At 33.6% G+C, this 18,745-nt stretch overlaps 1 protein-coding gene across 1 annotated transcript; it reads right to left on the bottom strand.

Annotated features, from left to right (window-relative positions):
- Positions 1-15,707: 15,707 nt before the first annotated feature.
- Positions 15,708-17,294, bottom strand: LOC128921614 (uncharacterized). The gene is made up of 2 exons (XM_054229711.1): positions 16,170-17,294; positions 15,708-16,012 (listed from the first exon to the last, which is right to left on the bottom strand). Exons 1-2 carry the CDS (start codon positions 16,360-16,362, stop codon positions 15,747-15,749), a joined length of 459 nt encoding a protein of 152 aa, XP_054085686.1. The 5' UTR covers positions 16,363-17,294; the 3' UTR covers positions 15,708-15,746.
- Between the last annotated feature and the right edge of the window lie 1,451 nt (positions 17,295-18,745).

Here is an 18,745-nt window from a genome sequence, read left to right as displayed (position 1 = left end):
GGGATCTCCAACTGGCGCCGAACTGCGAAGGAGAGAGACAGGTGGCGCACTATCGTCGATTCGGCTATAACCGGCTAAACGGTTGCAACGCCAATCACATACATACATAGGACATAGAAACAGTCGTTTTTTGTCGTTGGCATAATTGTGAGCGACATAGAAACGACGCGGTTGTTTGAAGGAATATTTGAAGTGAAGATGAAAATTCCAAATCGGAAACAGTTTGAAATTTTAATTTCTGAAATGGAAAAATATCCTGCATATGCCAAAGACTTTAGAAAAGGGATTAATCCTTTAAATTTCGATTTTTTCTAAAAAAAAAACTAAATCCATTCCACCGCCATCTCTCGTCGGAAATTGTTGGCATTAATAAATTGCGTTTTTATTTCTAAGAGTATATTTAAGACATTAAAATTCAAAACGAAGAAATAAATAGTACTCCAACAAGACAAGAGGAGTTAATAAACAGATACCAATGCCTCCTTTGGCTGGACCACTAGGTAGAGTAGTCGGATTAGCCAGAAGCAAGAAGTATAAAATATTTAAGAAGAAAGTTTGGAGGACGCAGTTTTGAGGAAGAAGTAGTGGTTTCTTTTAAAAAATCAAATAAAGATGGAAGACTAACATTGTTGTAATTACAGTGATAAAGTTGTTTAGAGTCAATAGAGAATAGCATAAAATCCATTAAGGACTGCTTTAAAAATGTGTCTCGTTACATAAGAAAGAAATTTTTATATGGGAAAAGAGAACCGTAAAGTATACTATAGAAAATATGTAGACGAATTTCGATAACTTTTCTTAGGCGTTACGATATACTTCAAGAATACCAATTTAGGAACGAAACGACGATAAGAACGACGACGACTATTAAAAGGACAACGACAACGGGAATAGGGCCGAATAACACCGATCCAGTTACGGAAATATTTAACGCAGCATACGAGTATAATAGGACAATACACTCGGTGACCAAACAAAAACCGGTGGAAGTATTTTTCAATAGGAAGAATTATCCGGATATAAAACAATTGATTGAAAAAAACAAAGACAAAGTTTTAGAATATCATAATAAAAAAAGAACACAAAATGTTTATGAACCAAAACAAATAATTTACGCACTGTTAAAAAGACGTACAATAACTGAACAAAAATATCTAATTTACATAGTTATAGAAAACCGTGAGGACACAGTATTATAGTATCCATCTAATATTATATTACCATAATCTAATCTTGCGATATTTGCATTTGTTTCTTCAATAGTTTTACAATTTGCCTTTTCTTTTAGCACTAATTTCGAAATACATTCATTATCCTTGTTGGTTTTACATATGAAAGTATTTAGTGATTGTTTACATTCTTTTACTCTTGAATAATTACACAAATCTACAAATAAAAAGCGAAAAAATGCAACTGTCTTTGCTATGCGTGCATCGTTATCTTTGAAGGTTCCTAAGTTTGAATTAGAAGGTAAAAAAAAACATCACGTACAGTTTTCCAGTTACGTCAAAAAAAAGTCTCTTTGGAGAAATATTTGAAAAATGCCCTGTTGACTAATATACTGATAAAATTTAAAAATAAAAAAAGTTTTTACTTTATGTAAGACTTTAATTATATCGTGTAATAATTACATATAACTATTGAACCTGTTTTGTAGATTTCCTTTTTGCAAATGTCGATTTTTTCTTGTATTCTCTATTACTTTCTCTGTTCATCACTGACAGAACCCAAATTTTGTGGAAAAAAACTCAAATGTGAATGTAAAAAATGAATTTTAGTGACATTCTGCAACCCATTCTTTGGTAGTTTTCCAGCAACTCGTCGATTAGTTCCTCATACGTGTTAGACTTTTTGTTTCCTAAAAAAATCCGTGACAGTGCTTCTAAATGATATCCAGGCTTTACATTGAACGGGGTTTAGTTTCTCTTCAAACTGCTTGTCCTTCAGAATTTTTCGGATTTGGGGTCCAATGAAAATTCCTTATTTTAGCTTGGCGTCACTTAACTTCGGGAAAACTTCTTTGAGGTGTTTGAAAGCTTCGCTATTCTTATCTAAAGATTTAACAAAGTTTTTCATCAATCCGAGTTTTATGTGTAAAGGGGGCAGCAAAACCTTACGAGGGTCAACTAGAGGTATATTCATGATGTTAGCTTCACCCGGCACGAAATCACCTCTTTGCGGCCAATCTTTTATTTTGTAATGTTTTTCTGTTGCTCTACTGTCCCAAAGGCACAAAAAACAGCAGTATTTAGTAAATCCCCCTTGAAGCCCAAGAAGTAGTCCTATGACTTTAAGATCACCACATATCTGCCACTTGTATGTGTTGTAGTTTGTGCAATTCATAATCAATGACATAAGAAGAATCATAAGTTTCCTTCATATCAACAGCGTGGGAAAGTGGAATAGAAGATTTAGTGTTGCCATTATGTAGCAAAACGGCTTTTAAACTTTTCTTAGATGAGTCTATGAATAACCGCCACTCTTCTGGATTATTTTGATAGCCTAACTTCTCCATAACACTTGCATGATCAGTACAAAAGCAAATTTTATCTCGTAATGTAAAGAAAGAGACAAACTCTTCATTACGGTATCTAAACGCGGTGACCTTTGTACCTTTGGCCAGTAAATTGCTGCTGTAACCTTGACGCTAAAACTTCTGCATGTTGTTTAGATAAATTAAGGTCACGCACTAAATCATTAAGCTCAGGCTGCTCGATCAAATGTGTTTTTTTCTTTTCTTCTTCATCTTATGTCGGGATATTGAATTTTGTGTTTTTTTTTTTGTGAAAATCCGCATACGTTTGTCATACAAAAATAGCAATCGGTAGCATGGTTTGTCGGCTCACACCAGATCATCGGAATAGCAAAGGGCATTGATGATCTATTTCCATTAAGTCAGTGGCTTAAGTTTGACATACAAGTCTGGCAACAAATATGAGGAGTCCAATTCCGTTCTTGATTCACTATAGGAAAACCAAAATACTTGAGATATGCTAATTCAGTCACTTTAGTTATTAATCTGGCATGAGATTTAGGTGTATACAAGCCACAAACATAACAAAATGAATCAGTCGATGTATTACAACCACGTTTTCGTACTTTAGACATTTTAATCAAAAAATCTCACTTTCCACGGCTATTGAAATAAATATACAACTACCTTCAAGTTTTAAATTGATAAACAAGAAAGAATACAGATAAGACATACGAGAAATGTCATAAATACTCTCGACTAACAAATAACTCAAAGTATATATGGATTTGGCGCAAGTAGAACAAAAAATTTACTTAATACTACGTAAAAAAAATAATTTTGAAATTCTTAAAAATCTTACGTGGTACGGAATTTTTAAATATGAATTGATTATTAGTACACCTAATTTAATATAAAAACACCAATAGCCAATCAGTTGCATATTGCCTGTAGACTAGTGTTATGTATATGGGAGCTAGGAGATGTTGTGACCCGATTTTAATAATTTTTGGAACAGAGACACACTATTGGAAGAAAACTATTTCCTCTGAATAACATTAAATTATCTGAGAGATTTACCCATATTTTCGGTTAAAATTTAACCTTAGGCCCTGAGTTCAACATGTTCGATATCTGGGACCTTGAAAAGTTATAGTCTGTTTTCGACAATTTTTTCACAAGTGATGCCATAGATCATATACAGTATTTGTGTAAAGTTTTATTTCGCTATCTTCATTGGTTCCTAATGTATATATAATATAGTGAAGGATTCAGATGGAATTCAAAATTGAGTTATAAGGAAATTAGTCGTGGTTGTGAACCGATTTCGCTCATTTTTTAACCGTGTTGTCAGGGTGTGAAGAAAATATTATATACCAATTTTCATTGAAATCTGTCGAGTAGTTCCTGAGATATGGTTTTGACCAATAAGTGGGCGATGCCACGCCCATTTTTAAGTTTGTGAAAAAATTTGAGTGAAGCTTCCTTCTGCTATTTCTTCTGTAAAATTTAGTGTATCTGACGTTTTTCGTTAGTGAGTTAACCCACTTTTAGTAATTTTCAACCTAACTTTCGTAAGGGAGGTGGGCGTGGTTATTATCCGATTTCTTTCATTTTTGGACTGTATAAGGAAATGACTAAAAGAAAGACTGCAGAAAGTTTGGTTTATATAGCTTTATTGGTTTGCGAGTTATATACAAAAAACCTATTGGGGGCGGGGTCACGCCCTCTTTTCAAAAGCAATTACATTCAAATATGCCCCTCCCTAATGTGATCCTATGTTCCAAATTTTATTTTCATAACTTTATTTATGGCTTAGTTATGGGTTTTGGGTTTCCGTCATTTTGTGGGCGTAGCAGTGGACCAATTTTGCCCATTTTCGAAAGCAGGGTGCCAAGGAATATGTGTTCCAAGTTTCATTAAGATATCTTAATTTTTACTCAAGTTATCGCTTGCACGGACGGACGGACGAACAGACATACGGATATCAAATCCACTCGTCATCCTGATCATTTATATATACATATATATAACCCCATATCTAGCTCTTTATTTCTTGGGGACACAAACAACCGTTGTGTGAACAAAACTATTATACTCTGTGCAACATGTTGCGAGAGTATAAAAATGAGGACATTTTGTTTTTTTTTTTAGAGAGGAGAGTTAATATGTTATCAACTTAACGAATAGATAGGATAATGCGAAAACATGTTCATTTAAGTATGTAATTTGCAAGAATAAAGATCACATTCACCAAAAGAATATATATTTTTTTGAAACCTTTCATAAGTTTATGAATTAACTCGCTCTCATCGATTCGGCTATAACCGGCTAAACGGTTCAACGCCAATCACAATCGATTAGTCACTTCTCTCTTATTAAAAATTCTATCGCCGCTTGCTGAGTGCTACCAAGTTTTGTTTTACTTATGTAGCCCATTCACAATAGTAAAAATAAATAAAAAGACAAATTAATATCAAAAAGGATAATACAAATATATTTTTTTTAAACATTTTTAACTTGATATAAATAGAAAAACTATACTAGAATTAAATAAAAATAATACCAAAAAGGACAATACAAATATATTTTTTTAAACATTTTTAACTTGATATAAATATAATAGAATTGATTACATAAAACGTAAGACATGAAAATGAAGTTGAGATGGATAGAGTGTGCTATTGACTGCGAATAATAGCGCGCACACCTTTTTTTATTTTACTGAATTTCCTAAGGGACCCAATTACTCTTCGTATCTTTCATTCCTCTAACTGTTATATTTTCTTGTAAATTTTAAAGCTAGTTGTGCTAAATGTGAATTTAACAGCAATTTGTAGTCAATGGCATATATGGATGCAAACAATGCATCGATATTTTCCATCGATGTTGCCTGGATCGATGTTTTTCAAATTTTACTCCACATCTTTGCAGCACTTATTCTCGGTATTAATGCGAAAACATCTGCTTCGAAAGGTTTTAGCAAAACTGTCATGTGTTTTGTTGTAAAATACGGAGAGTTGAATTAATACGAAATAAGTTTGTGTGACAGTCTATTTCGTGCTATGTGTGTAAGAAGTTATTTTTGAGCGTTTAATATAAGTTTTGTTTCGAATTCATCTGTTATCAATCACAACTACCCTGCAAGACGGGTAATTATCGGCTAACATGTTACAGCTGTGTTACTCTAAACTTTAGCAAAAATTAATTTGTCTGTTACTTTTGTTCGAAGCGTGGGAAAGAAGTAACACTATGCCCCTACTCTTTCAATGGTCTTCTCACTCTATCCAATTACATTTTGCATAAGTCCCGTTCTACGATAACACTTATACTTGCCTCCTATTGGTCAAGTTTTGACAACTAACAGTCTGTTAATGGCATCATATTTTTTCATATTTGGCATGTTATATATATGTTACCTCTGCTAAAGCATATGTTAGCATCTATGTTACCCCTATGTTATTCAGATGTATTTGTTAGCGTACGGGTCATTATTTTGGTTAGCAGCTTGTTATCTATATTTGTTATATCTTTCCGCTAACAGGTAAAAATAATTCTTTTCTTGTTTTTTAATTTTTTTAATCATTACAAAATCGAATATGTAGATAGTACAATCTTATAAACTTAAGCAGTTTAAACTTATTATTAAATTTTTACATTTGCAAGTTATTTTTTTTTTATTACAATTGTACCTAGTATATCGTACAATGATTAAATACTAACAATAATTCAATTCTAATAACTTAAAAATAATAATTAAAAGCTAAATGTTAGAAAAATTCATTTGCTGCTACAGTTGACTTGCTAAGTCTGAATGCCTCTTACGTTTCAGTCGGTTTTCTCGTTCAGCAGTACCGATGCCTCTTCATTTACATGCTGTATAAGCCTCATTTCGTGAGTCTTTGCAAGTTTGGTTATTTCGTTAACTACTGTATTCACACCAAGATCACGATGAAGGTCAGCAGATCTAACATACCAAGGAGCATTAACTATACTTCTTAGTACCTTATTTTGGAAGCGCTGAATGCAGGCAATACAGTTTTGAGTTGAGCAACCCCATATTTGAGCTCCATAGGAACAAATTGGCTTTAGTACTTGATTGTATATAATCAGCTTGTTTGCGATGAAAGCGTGGATCTCCTACCGACCAAGTGGTAAAACTTAGCAAATTTTAAATCAAGCTCGCACCTTTTTTTCTTGACATGCTCTTTCCAGCGAAGCTTTGCATCTAGGGTGATTCCTAGGTACTTAGCATTATTGTGATGTGGTATAGGAGTACCATTTTTTAAAGTAAAGTCTACGTGCATTGATTTGGAATCGTTTAATTTAATACGCCACTTGGAAGCCCATTTAGTAATTGCATTGACTGCTGTTTGCACTCGAAGGGTAGATATTGAGGTTGACTCAAAATGTTGCTGTCACGTAACTTGAGTCAGTGGCGATATCACTTGTAAAAAGCAAGTAAAGTATGGGCCCCAACACGCTTCCCTGTGGAACACCCGCTTCTATCGGTTGCAAGTTTGAGTATGCATCCTCTTGCTTTATGCGAAGGTATCTGTCTTTTAGGTAGGAAGCAATTATTTCGCAATATTGTTTGGGTAACATGCATTTCAGTTTCAGCAGTAGACCCGAATGCCAAACTCTATCAAAAGCCTGAGGCACGTCTAAGAAGGCCGCAGAACAAACGTTCTTTTTATCCATAGCATTTTCAACGAAATTAACGATTCGGTGTACCTGGTCAATTGTTGAATGATGATCACGAAAGCCAAACTGATGTAATGGTATAAGGTGTTTTCGATCTATGATTGATTTGAGCCTCTTTATGAGAACGTTCTCGAAGACTTTCGATAAAGCTGGCAGCAGCGATATTGGCCTGTAAGATGTGACATCATGTAGTGGTTTACCCGGCTTAGGTATCATAATAACTTCTGATACTTTCCAAAGCGATGGAAAGTATCTTAAGTATAATGCGCCGTTTACAATGTTAACAATTTTTTTATACAATTCTTTGGTAGATTGCATTATATCTCTGCGGTTATTAAATCAAACCCAGGAGCTTTTTTGAACCTTGCGTTCCTGATAAGACTTTTAATTTCTTTACAATTAACTGGAGAAATGTTGACGAGTGGATCCAACCAACTATTTTCACAGTTTAGTTCATCTCCATCGTTAGGTGTAAATGTGTTTCTCAAATGATTTGCAAATACTGCAGCTTTTTGTGCATTCGTTTTGGCCCATTCAGTTTCGTTTAATTTTATTGGTGCGACATGTTTTATTTGTTTATTAATATTCCTTGCAGCTTTCCAGAGCGAATAATCGGTAGATTTATCAACAGTAAGTTTGGACAAATACGTTTTGAAGGAATAGTTTTTAAACTGTCTAATTTGTGTTCTTTGTTCCGCTGTACATCTATTAAGCTCTGTTTTGAGAGCGGCCGACCTAGTTTGCTGCCATCTTCGTCGAAATTTGCGTTTTTTATGGATGCCATATAAGATGTATTTTGGGAATTTGTTTCCACTTAGATTCACGCGAATATTCGGTGTACTGTTCCACGCAGCATTTTGAATTACTTTTGTGAAAGATTCAACTTAACGAACTAAGTCGGCATCTGTCGATATGCGCTTTAGCTTAAAATCGACTTTATTCAGTATAGTCTTTAATTTATACCAATCAGTATGTTTATTAGATAAAGAACACGTGCCAGACGAAATTACTGGTTTTTCACATAAAGTTAGTAACACTGGTGAATGATCAGAGCTTAAATCTGAGATATCTTCAATACGTAAATTGATTTTCGATACTTTGTTGATGACAAAAAAGTCAAGTAGATCTGGTAATTTCCTACCATCTGCAGGCCAATAAGTGGGTCTCCCTGTCGAAATGACATTGCATCCAATAACTTGTATAGCTTTCACTAGTTCTCGACCTTTGGTTGTAGTTAAACGTGATCCCCAATGAGTGTGTTTTGCTTTAAAGTCACCACCCATGATGTACCTTCCGTCATATTTTTTTAATAAACTCGTATAGGTATCAGTTTTGATATTATGCCTCGGCGGACTATATAGAGCAATTAAGTATAATGACTGACTGTGCATTTTTACTGAAATTGCTGTAGCTTGAATTTCTTCAGTCTTAATCTGGGCTTCTTCGAAAGGTTTAATAATACTTTTGATTAAAACGGCGCTTCCTCCTCGTGCTGAGTTTGCCGGGTGCGGATTGTGGTATAAGTCATAATTTTTTGAATTTTAAAAATGAATGGTTCGTAAAATGTGTTTCGGACAACAAACATACATCAATATTTCTGTCGTTTAGAATAACTTCCAATTCATTTTTACTTTTGGAAAGACCATTGGCGTTCCATAGCATTATTTTCAAAGAGTTTCTGTTCATCAATAAATTGTATATGGTATTCAAGAGCGCTGAGCCGCTGATTTATGGACTTAAATAATTTTTCTTGTTCGTCTAGTTTATCCAGAATTTGGGATAACGGACTACTTTTTTGAACTGTATTTGCCTGACCTTGCTTAACCATTTGTAAGTTTAGAAGTTGATGGGAGAGGTCTTACTTCATTCCTTCCTTTGTCCGCAACGGAGTTTTTCGCCTGGGCATTGACATTCTCCTCAACTGTATTATCTTTCTTTTGGTCTCTAATTTTTTGCAGTTCTTTTGCAACGACACAACCACGGTAGCTTGCAGGATGAAAATCGCCGCAGTTGCAACATTTGGCGGGATCTTTTTCGCCTTTGGAGCATTCAGTTGTATGATGTTTGCCTCCACATTTCACACATCTCGATGGCTTACCGCAGAAGTTTTTTGTATGTCCAAAAGCTTGACAGTTTTTGCACTGAGGAATTAATTTAGAGGCTTTGATAGACTCAACCTTGATAACGGTATTAAGAATGCTTTTGATCTGATAAACTTTCTTAATGTCCTCGGTAGCATCGAATACTACAAAAATCATATCCAGCGGTTCTTTAGTCTTCCACTTAAATTTGTTAATTGCATTTAACACATTAAAGCCTTGATCTTTAAGATCGTTCAAGATGGATTGAGTATCACATGAGTGGTGTAAAAACTGATTTTTATCATTACCTTTACATATATTTTCGTTTGACAAGAATTTTATTGTTGTTCGGTAATCAGTAGGATCAAATGTATTTATTTTGTAGGAACCGTTACTCAACAGCTTTATTAAAAATTTGTTTTTTGTTAGAGCGGTAATATTCGAATGTAATTTATTAAAATCTTTAACATCGTTTATTATAATTGGTGGTGGTCGATGAATTTTGGTAGCATTAATGGTCGCATTTTCATTATTTTTATTTTCCAAAGGGCTATTATTTGTTGGGGAACTATCAGCTTTACGTTTGTTTGAAGATCGCTTCTTTTTGAGTATCCACTCAGTTTCTTTAGCTAGTTCATCTTCATCCGTATTGTATACTTCATCAACACTTACATTTGATGATTTTGGTGCTGTACTAGCAGGCTTGCTTATACTGGCTTTCAGTTTAAGCAATTTTGTTTCCTTTTTTTTACAAGATTCCGCAAACCACAAAAGTGAAGACACATTCAATCCATGCCAGGACTCTGTGTCTTTATTTCATGCACAAAAAATTCGGTTTCGCATTCAGTTTAACAATGTTATTTAGACTTTTTTACGGCACCGAAAATTGCACTTGCGTTCACTCCTACCGTTCACTTCAACTTTGCAAGAATAAAATTTTATTTATATATAATAATATTTTTATTGCGAGCTTTCAAACCATACGGACGTGTTCTCGATGCGGTCCGTGAAATCTTTCAAAATACAAACCAAAAAAAAAATAATAACAATAAACAAGTATCTTAAAAAGTGCATTAAAGCAAGCGTTAGGCATTAACGCCGAAAGTGATAATCAAAACATAAAAAATCACAAAAAAACAGTGTACAAACAAATAAAATAATAAAATAACAACTAGTGAGTGGTAAATAATAACAATATTATGAGCGCAGCGCAGCCTCACCAACAAGGCCGTAGGCATTCTCTGAATGCTAACTTTAGCTTTGTCGAGCCTGCAAAACCAGCTCCCACCAACAAACAAGGCAACGGTGAGAAGGATGTTTTATCACAGCGACCAACTGTGCCTAAGCTGGTCTTACAAACAACAAAATCAACAGAGAACGGCAGCCCACAGATGCTAGCAACCAGCAAGAACGCCCCAACAAATACGCAGGTACCGGCAAGTGAAATGACAGCGAAAGAAAACAAAAAAGAGGGTGAGAATGTACCTATGAAAAAATGTTCATCGGTTCAGATTGGCATTGACCGCTACGTCAATATAAAAAGGAAGTTAAGTCCTTCAAATTCAGCGGTTAATCCTAAAAAATTTCAAGGCGGCACGCCACTCAAGAATAAACCCGAGATTTTAAAGGGCAACAGATTTGCCTTATTAAGCAATGATTCGGAAGACGCTGCGAAGGGTACCACCACAGCAGCCAATGCCAAACCGCCACCAATATATCTGCGAGAGCGTAGCTCAAATGCACTTGTTGCTAAACTAAGTGAAAATGTAGGTAGCAACAATTTTCATATAATGCCTTTGAAAAAAGGCAATATCGACGAAACTAAAATACAGTCCTACACTGAAAAAAGTTTTATGAACATTGTTAAGTTTTTGTCAACTAAAAATAAGAACTATTATTCTTACCAACTTAAGAGCTCTAAGGGCTTAGTTGTTGTAGTTAAAGGCATAGAGTCTTCCGTAGACTCCAGCGAGGTCAAAGAAGCTCTTGAAGAATGCGGCTTTGAAATTAAAACTGTTGTAAATATCTTCAACAGAAACAAAGTACCACAACCCATGTTTAGAATTGAATTGATGCCGAATTCTAACCAGCTTAAAAAAAACGAAACGCATCCTATATATAACTTGAAATATTTGCTACACCGTAGAGTAACAGTAGAAGAACCACACAAAAGAAATGGTCCAGTACAATGCACCAATTGCCAAGAGTATGGGCATACCAAATCCTATTGCACCCTACGCAGTGTTTGTGTGGTATGTGGAGATTCACATCCCACTTCCAAATGCACAATTAAGAAAGAAGACTTAACTAAAAAATGCAGCAATTGTGGAAGAAATCACACTGCTAACTATAGGGGCTGTCCTGTATACAAAGATTTAAAATCGAAGCTATCACAGGGAATTCAAGCACATCGTAACCAAATATTACATACACCCCGTAACGAAATTATAGATATCACAGACCACATTACAAAACCCGGTATACTTAAAAATACTGCAGTACAAGGGAGCTATGCCAATGTTGTAAAAGGCAACACGGTACAAATGCAACTACCACAAAATCCACCAACAGGAGGTATTGAAACCATGATTATAAATCTTACGCAATGTATGACACAATTTATGTCTACTATGCAAAGCATGATCCTAGATTTAATAAAATCACAAAACCAAATGCTGCAAACTTTATTAAGTAAAAAATGAGCGTACTAAATATCTGTATATGGAATGCTAACGGTGTTAACCAACATAAATTAGAGATTATTAAATTTCTATCTGAAAAAAATATAGATGTAATGCTAATATCAGAGACTCATCTGACAAACAAAAACAATTTTAAAATACCGGGATTTAGACTCTATGTTACAAATCACCCGGATGGAAAAGCACACGGTGGAACGGCAGTTTTGGTTAGAAATCGGTTAAACCACTATGCTCGGGAATCTCATGATACAGCCCACTTACAAGCTACAACAATATCCTTAAAAAATCGGAACTGTGATTTAAATCTAACGGCTATATACTGCCCACCTCGTTTTAAAATTACAGATAGAGAATTTAAAGACTTTTTTGGTACGCTAGGTCATAGATTTCTAGCAGGTGGAGATTATAATGCAAAACACAGGTACTGGGGTTCACGTCTTATTAATCCGAAAGGACGCCAGCTGTACAACACTATTATGAATAAGTATAATAATCTTGATATAATATCTCCTGGCAAGCCAACATACTGGCCCAGTGATCGTAACAAAATACCAGATCTAATTGATTTCGCTGTAATCAAAAATATAGATAGATCGCTTATGACAGCTGATACATGTACTGATCTATCTTCTGATCATTCGCCTGTACTAATAAAGTTATGTGAACAACCCATATTTGTTGAAACGAAAGTGGGCCTAACATCTCATAAAACGAACTGGCTAAAATACAAAAAATACGTAAGTAGCCACATTAATATTGATCTAAAAATAAACACAGAATGTGACATTGACGAAGGCATAAGAGAACTCAATGATATAATAACTAATGCAGCAGTCTCAGCAACACCAAATAAGAATTATAAGCCTCTTGGTCGCCGAAAAATCACTAATAGCGAAATTGAAAAGCTTGTAAATGAAAAAAGGCGAGCTAGACGTAAATCGTTCCCCTTCTACTCAGCTCCAACTGAAATCTGCTGTGCGTAACCTAAAAAAAGCACTTAAAAGCGAGGAAGAATATAACACTCAAAATTATATAAAGAAACTATGTCCAAATTCAAGTAAACGAAACTCCCTTTGGAAAGCCCAAAAGTCTACGAAGCCTCCAGTCGACTCCAACATCCCTTTAAGAGGCTTGGGTGGAAAATGGGAACGAAGTGACGAAGATAAGGCAAATTGTTTTGCGAATCACCTAGAAAAGGTATTTCAATCAAATTGCCCAAAGAACAATTTTAAGTTGCCAATCATCCACAATACCGCAAACGAGTCGCTTGGGTCTATTAAGACTTCAACTACTGAAATTCTTAGTATCATAAAAGAGCTTAATCCAAAAAAAATCGTCAGGCCACGATAATATTACTCCAAAAATGCTAATTGAGTTACCAAACATTGCTTTAACAGTGCTCTCCTTGCTCTTTAATGCAATTTTTAATTTCGGATACTATCCTATTTCATGGAAAAAGTCGCAGATAATCATGATAGATAAACCGGGGAAAGACCTGACACAGCCGTCTTCATACAGACCAATCAGTCTCCTACCCTGTCTTTCTAAAATATTTGAAAAAGTGTTACTATCAAAGATGTCTCCTTTCCTTCATGAAAATAATGTTATACCAACGCACCAATTCGGTTTTCGTGCAAAACATGGCACTGTAGAGCAAGTAAATAGAATTACTAACGAAATTAGGAAGGCATTCGAACATAGAGAGTACTGTTCTGCTATATTTCTAGATGTGGCTCAGGCGTTTGATAAAGTGTGGCATGAAGGACTTTTGTTTAAGATTAAAAAAAGTTTACCTTTCCAATTGCATAAAACCTTGGAGTCCTATTTAAAAAATAGAAAATTTGCTGTAAAAGTAGGTGATTTTATATCTGATGAACGTTCAATAAGGGCTGGAGTACCACAGGGCAGTGTTTTAGGCCCAACTCTATACATCATATATACAGCTGATCTTCCAACTGCTAATAATGTTTTGACATCAACTTTTGCGGATGACACAGCTTTAGTGAGTCGTAACAAATGCCCCATTATAGCATCAAGAATATTAGCGAAGCACTTAAGTTCTGTCGAAGAATGGCTAGCAAACTGGCTTATAAATGTAAATGAACAAAAGTGCAAGCATGTTACATTTTCCCTAAGACCAAAAACGTGCCCGGCAGTAAAAATGAACAATATTCTAGTGCCTCAAGCGAATGAAGTTACCTATCTTGGTATTCACCTAGATAGAAGGCTTACGTGGAGAAAACATATATCTAGTAAAATAACGTGCATGAAGATAAGAGCTGCAAATTTAAATTGGCTTTTAAATAAAAACTCTAAACTTAGCTTAGACAACAAAGTGCTTTTATACAATGCGGTCATAAAGCCAATTTGGATGTATGGCATTCAACTGTGGGGTACGACCTGTGCAACTAATATTGATATAATACAAAGGTTCCAATCGAAGTTGCTTAGATCAATCACGTGCTCACCATGGTACATGCGCAATGAAAATATCCATAAAGATCTTGGTATCCCTATGGTAAAGAAAGAAGTAGAGGACAGCAGATTGAAATATTTATCTAAACTCCGTGATCACCCAAACCCATTGGCTAATGCTTTAGTACATTCCTGCGATCAAACACGCCTAAAAAGAAGGGATATGCCTGCGAACTAAAGAGCAACGTTTCACCAATACAGCTCAATCACTTGGTTGAGCTTGTCTAGTTTTTAAATAGATTTAAGATTTTATAACTTGTTGTTAGGCTTAAAGTAAAAGCAGATTCAATAAATAAGGAAATATTGAAAAAAAAAATTATATATAAATTATTATAATTATGCAATTTATGTTCTAATTTAAGAATTCAAATGATATATAATCTTATTTTATTCTTAATCTAAATACATGTATGTATTTTAGCATTGTTGGGTGTGGACTGGATACACCTTACGCAAACCTACTAACGAAATATCAAGAAATTCCCTTTCCTCAGGCCTACAGGAAAATTTTGAGGCGAAATAAAGCCCTGTCGTCCTGTGCTCCTTGCAGGAATAGCAGGAACAAATATAATAACCTGGAAAATAAGAAAAGAATTAGCTGATTTATATATGCAATTAATTATCTCATTGTATTACCCAAATTTCGATACGTTGCGTTTAAATATTATAGCCTCCAAAGTAGCATCCAAGCATCCAGGCATCTAACATCTAAAATAGAAAAACAACACTAATAATGAATATAAAATAATACATAATAGAACTACACAATAAAAATTGATTCAGTAATAACAAAATGTTAATTTAAATTTATATTATATAAAATATATAAAAATGAAATTTAATATATGCAAATATATTTGAATATTTAAATTAAAACTAATATATCGTCACCTGAAATGCAAAATAACGTAACATCACTTTTCGTAAGTTTACAGGAGAAGCAAAAAACCGTATAAAAAGAAAACCACTTGCGATATTGAAACAAAATTTTCAAATCTGAATTAACATAACACTATAAGTATATTTTAGGAAAAAAATAAAAAAAAAAATTCTGCTAATTTTATAGTAGGTGTCTTACGTTATTTTGAATTTTCATTTCTGAATCAAAATAACGTATGATCAATCTAAATTTGTATAAAAATTTAAAATTGGAATATTAATACTTTTTTTTTAATTTTAAATAAAAACAGGTGCAAGTTTTCCATATTTCATGTTATTTTTATTATTAATATGTACATAAGTACTAAAAAAATTAAAATATTTCAAGTCAAAATGAGAACAATGTTTAATAATTGTTTATTAAACAATTAATTATTCAAAAGGTATATTATCATAAAAGTAATGACAGTCTGCTGGAATCAAAGCCTTTAGGTCCTGCAGATGTTGCCATTTCTTCTTGGATATCGTTAACCTTTGCGGGTGCAAAAGATTAGGCTGCTGAATTTCAAAATTTCTGGTAGTCCTTTTTGGAAGAAGCTGATACTCGTCCTTAAAACAGGTTTTGTAATATATGGATCCCGTTGTATCATATGCCAAAGCACGAATCATATTTACTGTAGGATCTCCAACTTTATTACCTGAGAGAACAAATATATAATAAAATAAAATAATTTACTTATTTTAAAAATCCATAAATATTTTAAATAAGTAAATAAAAATAGAATAGAAAGCTGAGCATAAAACTTGTCAAAGTTTTGTGCATGTACGTATGTAAATAGATGTAAAATTGTTTACCTGGTCGAATAGATGAATACCGCTTTGGAAGATTTTCATAATCCAGGAAATAACTGTGTTGTAGGTGATGAACCACTAGTGGATATGGATTTTTTCGTGCGTCTTTCATTAGTTGAACTAGTTGGGAGGGCAAATTAATTTGTTTATTATTCATTTTGCGTTGTATTAATGAGTGAGTAGAGTCACATTCCATTTGTGTATGCCCTACGACTAAATACTTATGCTCAATGGTAATGTGGTTTACTACACAAAACTATATTAAGGCATTGGATAATACTGCATTCCGATTTTGATAAAAGCAACCATCAGAATATATAATAAAGTGATGGATGTTTGGGGTATTAAGTATTTCTTTCTTTATGTGCTTTATTACAATTGTTGCGAAAGTCGAAGCAACAAGACTGCCTTCAGTTTCATCCCAGACATAGTTGTCAGATTTATGAGTAATAACGTTATATATAGTAAAATTATGAACTTGAAGTTTCATTTTGTAATAAGATGCATTTGCCTTTGACTGCGGAATAAGCTTTACCGCTTGCATGTCCATACATAATAAAGAGCATAAGCCCGCTTTAGCACTTTCAATGTCATTATTTTTTTCTTCTCTCATTTCCCTTATATCTTTTCTGTGGACATCATATTGTTCCACTGAGATATTTTTTGATTCGAAAGATATGCAAGTGTTACACATATCATTTCTTGGTTTAAAAATCGATAAATTATTTGTATTTAAAAATTTCATAAAATTTGGGAAGGATATAGGAGCGATATCATTTGCATTATGCGATTTACAGTCTCGAGAATAAACTTCATACACATTTGCATACGATTTAAATTCTGATTGAAAATACAATTTATTTGTATACTGACGTCGGTAATGGGATTCTAGTTTCGGAATGTCTTCCAACCATTTAATTAAATAATTTAATCTATCTTGATAGGTTTTTTTCCCGTATTGTGTTTCTTCGATTTTCCACTTGCAAATTTTTTTTATTTTCAGGACCCAATTGAGTGCTATAAAGTTCACTGGAACTCAACCAACTTCTTACCATAGTTTCCGAAATACCAAGGGTTGACAAAAACATTTTACTGCACACTTGATGACGTACTCTTTTATGATGCAAAAAATAGGATTTTGAATATGAACGTTCGGGAATTTTCCACATAAATCCGCTTTTTAGCATGAACTTCAATACTCCTAGTTACATAAACTTTCTTTTGGTCCCATGACATTTGCCAAAAATTTTCAAATATCTCCTTCCGCACATTTTCTGAATAAAGAGAACAATGCCGAGTTGAACTTTGTACACAATAATTAGATGTGCATGCTGCTTTTATTTCTCGTGGTTTCCTTTCGCAAATATTTCCTTTTGATAAGCCGTCATATTGTTTACCATACATTCGATTTTTTATATTTTCTTCCCTTTTGTTAATTTTTTTACAACCTTGCACATTTTCTTTATTATTTTCAGCATCTTTAATTATGGAACACATCTTATTATTTCACAACACTTTTCTTGTTTTACCTGTTTTATAACTTTCAGTATAAAAACGATTTAAATTATATCACCAAAGCACATTAAACATAACTAATAGAAACAAACATAACAATAAATCAAGGCTAACTCCGTTATAAAAAAAAAAAAAATACTTTGTTATTTTTACATTAGTGATGATACGTTATATTGTTTAAGGAAAGCATGCACTTGTTGATACGTTTTTTTGAATTTTTAATATAACTTGGGTATTTTGGGTCGCAGAAGCCTAAAATTTTTGACACTTATGTAATATGATGTGTTGAATCGTAATCAATAAAAACCCAATTTCGAATTTTTTGATGATACGTTATTTTGCATTTCAGGTGACGATATACAACTTATAACTAATATATTCAAATAAATGTTAAATTAAATATAAAATATATATAACTTATAACTAATATATACAAATAAATATTAAAATTAAAACTAAATCTACGTAATTAATTTAGATCTAAGCTTATGTTCTTTTTGTTTAAATCTATTGTGGCTTAAGTCCACATAACGTCACAGCTCCCCGTTTACAGTGTTTTTTCCTTTCTCTGAAAATACATCTAGAAAGAAAAATTTAATTAATTAATATTTCTATATTCATATTTAAAAAAAAAAACTTACCAAAAACCAACCCTACGCTTTTCAGTTCCAGCAAGGCTTTTTTCTTTGCGCCCCACAAGATTATAGTGGTGCATTAAATCATCTGCAAAGAGGCCACGCAGTACGCCATCTACAGTGCCTTTGGCACCTTTTGACTTTACCACCAGCCGCATCTGTTAGAAATAAATACCAATAAATTAAATTAAAATCATATTATATTTCAAAGTTAAAAATTATTTACCAGAGCATCTGTGCTTTCTTTTGTTTTTAGCTTGTCTTCGACAAAGCTCAGATGCTCCTCCGATAAAATGGGCAATTTTGAAGCAAGCTCCAGATATTCTTCGCCCTCCATGTCACCGGTGATGCGGCTGATGGAATGCTGCGTTTTTGCCGCTATAACGCAACATTCGCGCAGTATTTTGCTTTGAGCTTGTATCTCTGCTT

The sequence above is a fragment of the Zeugodacus cucurbitae genome, chromosome 4 (genome assembly GCF_028554725.1).
Source record: "Zeugodacus cucurbitae isolate PBARC_wt_2022May chromosome 4, idZeuCucr1.2, whole genome shotgun sequence".
Taxonomy (NCBI): domain Eukaryota; kingdom Metazoa; phylum Arthropoda; class Insecta; order Diptera; family Tephritidae; genus Zeugodacus; species Zeugodacus cucurbitae.
Note: the sequence above shows the minus strand (reverse complement) of the source record. Positions and strands in the feature narration are given on the sequence as shown.